Source organism: Verticillium alfalfae, genomic scaffold (genome assembly GCF_000150825.1).
Source record: "Verticillium alfalfae VaMs.102 supercont1.6 genomic scaffold, whole genome shotgun sequence".
In the NCBI taxonomy this organism is placed as follows: Eukaryota; Fungi; Ascomycota; class Sordariomycetes; order Glomerellales; family Plectosphaerellaceae; genus Verticillium; species Verticillium alfalfae.
In genome coordinates, this window is record NW_003315033.1 from 1,975,714 (window position 1) to 1,977,609 (window position 1,896).

General features: G+C 56.8%; 1 protein-coding gene across 1 annotated transcript in view; it reads left to right on the plus strand.

Moving 5' to 3' along the window:
* The window catches only part of VDBG_05724 (beta-galactosidase), a gene marked incomplete at both ends in the record, with an annotated part of 4,034 nt that extends 2,280 nt beyond the window's left edge, over positions 1-1,754 (plus strand). Inside the window, 4 exons of the mRNA XM_003004565.1 lie at positions 44-279; positions 330-367; positions 421-720; positions 769-1,754. Of these exons, the coding sequence (XP_003004611.1) occupies positions 44-279; positions 330-367; positions 421-720; positions 769-1,754 (1,560 nt within the window). The remainder of the gene's footprint in view (positions 1-43; positions 280-329; positions 368-420; positions 721-768) is intronic.
* Between the last annotated feature and the right edge of the window lie 142 nt (positions 1,755-1,896).

Consider the following 1,896-nt stretch of genomic DNA (forward strand, 5'->3'; position numbering starts at 1 on the left):
CTACTCGACCGCTGAGGTCCTGACCTACGCCGTCTTCAATGAGAAGGAGGTGCTCGTCTTGTGGCTCCCTGAGGGCGAGTCTGGCGAGTTTGTCGTCAACGGTGTGACGGACGCCCAGTCTGGAGAGCAGAGCCTTGGCAAGATTGACTTCTACCCCGGCGAAGACAACATCACCGTGTCCTACACCCAAGAGAAGGGCATCTTCACTGTCGACCTTGAGGATGGTTCCTCAGTCGTTCTTCTCGACCGCAAGGCCGCCTATCACTTCTGGGCCCCTCAGTAAGCCGATATGCGATTGAGCTCTTTTACAGACAACTGACTGTTCATAGGCTGGACAACAACCCATTCTTCGTCGAGAACAAGACTGGTATGCAGAAAGATCCCCAGTGTGCCTCCGTTATTCGCTGACTGTCCCTATAGTTCTGGTCCAGGGCCCCTACCTGGTCCGTCACGCCTCCATCAACGAGACGAACCGTGGTCTTGACTTGCGTGGTGATTTGGACGGCCCCACGACCGTTACCGTCTTCGCCCCTTCTTCGCTGTGTTCCATCTCCTGGAACGGGGAGAAGGTAGCCATTGAATCGCGCAACGGAAATGAATTCACCTTCAGCCTTGATGGACCAGCCAAGTTTGAACTGCCGGTCCTTGGATCGTGGAAGTACGATGACAGTTTGCCAGAGATTGCGCCCGACTACGAGGCGTCGCCATCGACCTGGATTGGTAAGAGGTCCATTCTTTGACCATTTCTCACTGTCTGACATGTTGTAGTCGCCGACCGAAACGAGACCAGCAACACTGAGATTCCTGATCTCTCGAACCCAGTCCTCTACGTTGACGAGTACAAAGTCCACGTCGGCAACCACCTGTTCCGCGCCACCTTCCCCTCGACCGATGAGCCTCCTACCGGCGTATTCCTTAACCTGACTGGTGGTCTTGCCTTCGGTTATTCTGCCTGGCTCAACGGTGACTACATCGGCTCGTACCTTGGATACTCTTACCTCGGTGCCTGGGCTGAGGAGCTCTCCTTCGACAACGCCACCCTGGCGACCGAAGGCGAGAACGTGCTTACGGTCCTCATGGACAACTCTGGTCACGATCTGCGTGAGGCAGCTCTGGCGCCCCGTGGTATCTCCAACGCCACTCTTATCGGTCCCAGCAGCGAGGCATACCGCTTCTCCGAGTGGAAGATTGCGGGCACGGCAGGTGGCGGCCAGGGCAACATCGACCCCGTCCGTGGCCCTCTCAATGAGGGAGGCCTGTACGCCGAACGCATCGGCGTGCACCTGCCCGGTTTCTCGGACGAGTCCTTCACGTCCTACCCCTCTAACGCCACGACTCTCGACGTGCCCGGCGCTGGAGTTCGCGTGTACCGCACTACGGTCGATCTCGACGTCCCCGCCGGCCTCGACGTTGCCATCTCCTTTAGGCTGACGGCGCCCTCGAACTCGACCTTCCAGCCCACCAAGTCTGGCTACAGCAACCGCGTCAGGGCTCTGCTGTTCGTCAACGGCTACCAGTTCGGCAGATTCAACCCCCATATCGGCAACCAGGTCCACTTCCCTGTCCCCCCTGGCATCTGGGACTACCACGGCGAGAACGCCGTCGCCGTCACTCTGTGGAGCCAGGATGCCAACGGTTCTGAAATCAAGGTAGAGCTTGAGCTGGACTACGTCCATACTACGAGCTTCGATCTCGGCTTCGATGGCGAGTACCTGCGTCCTGGATGGGACGAGAAGAGACTAGAGTATGTGTGAGGACGGAGAATTCAATGAGGAAAATTCTTTGGTGTTGACAATCTCTGCAACATGATACGAGCTTGACTTGGATTCTCGTGGCCGGGGTAGCATTTTTATGAAGAAATGAAGTTGTATGCTCGTGTTCGAAATAGTTCCTTAC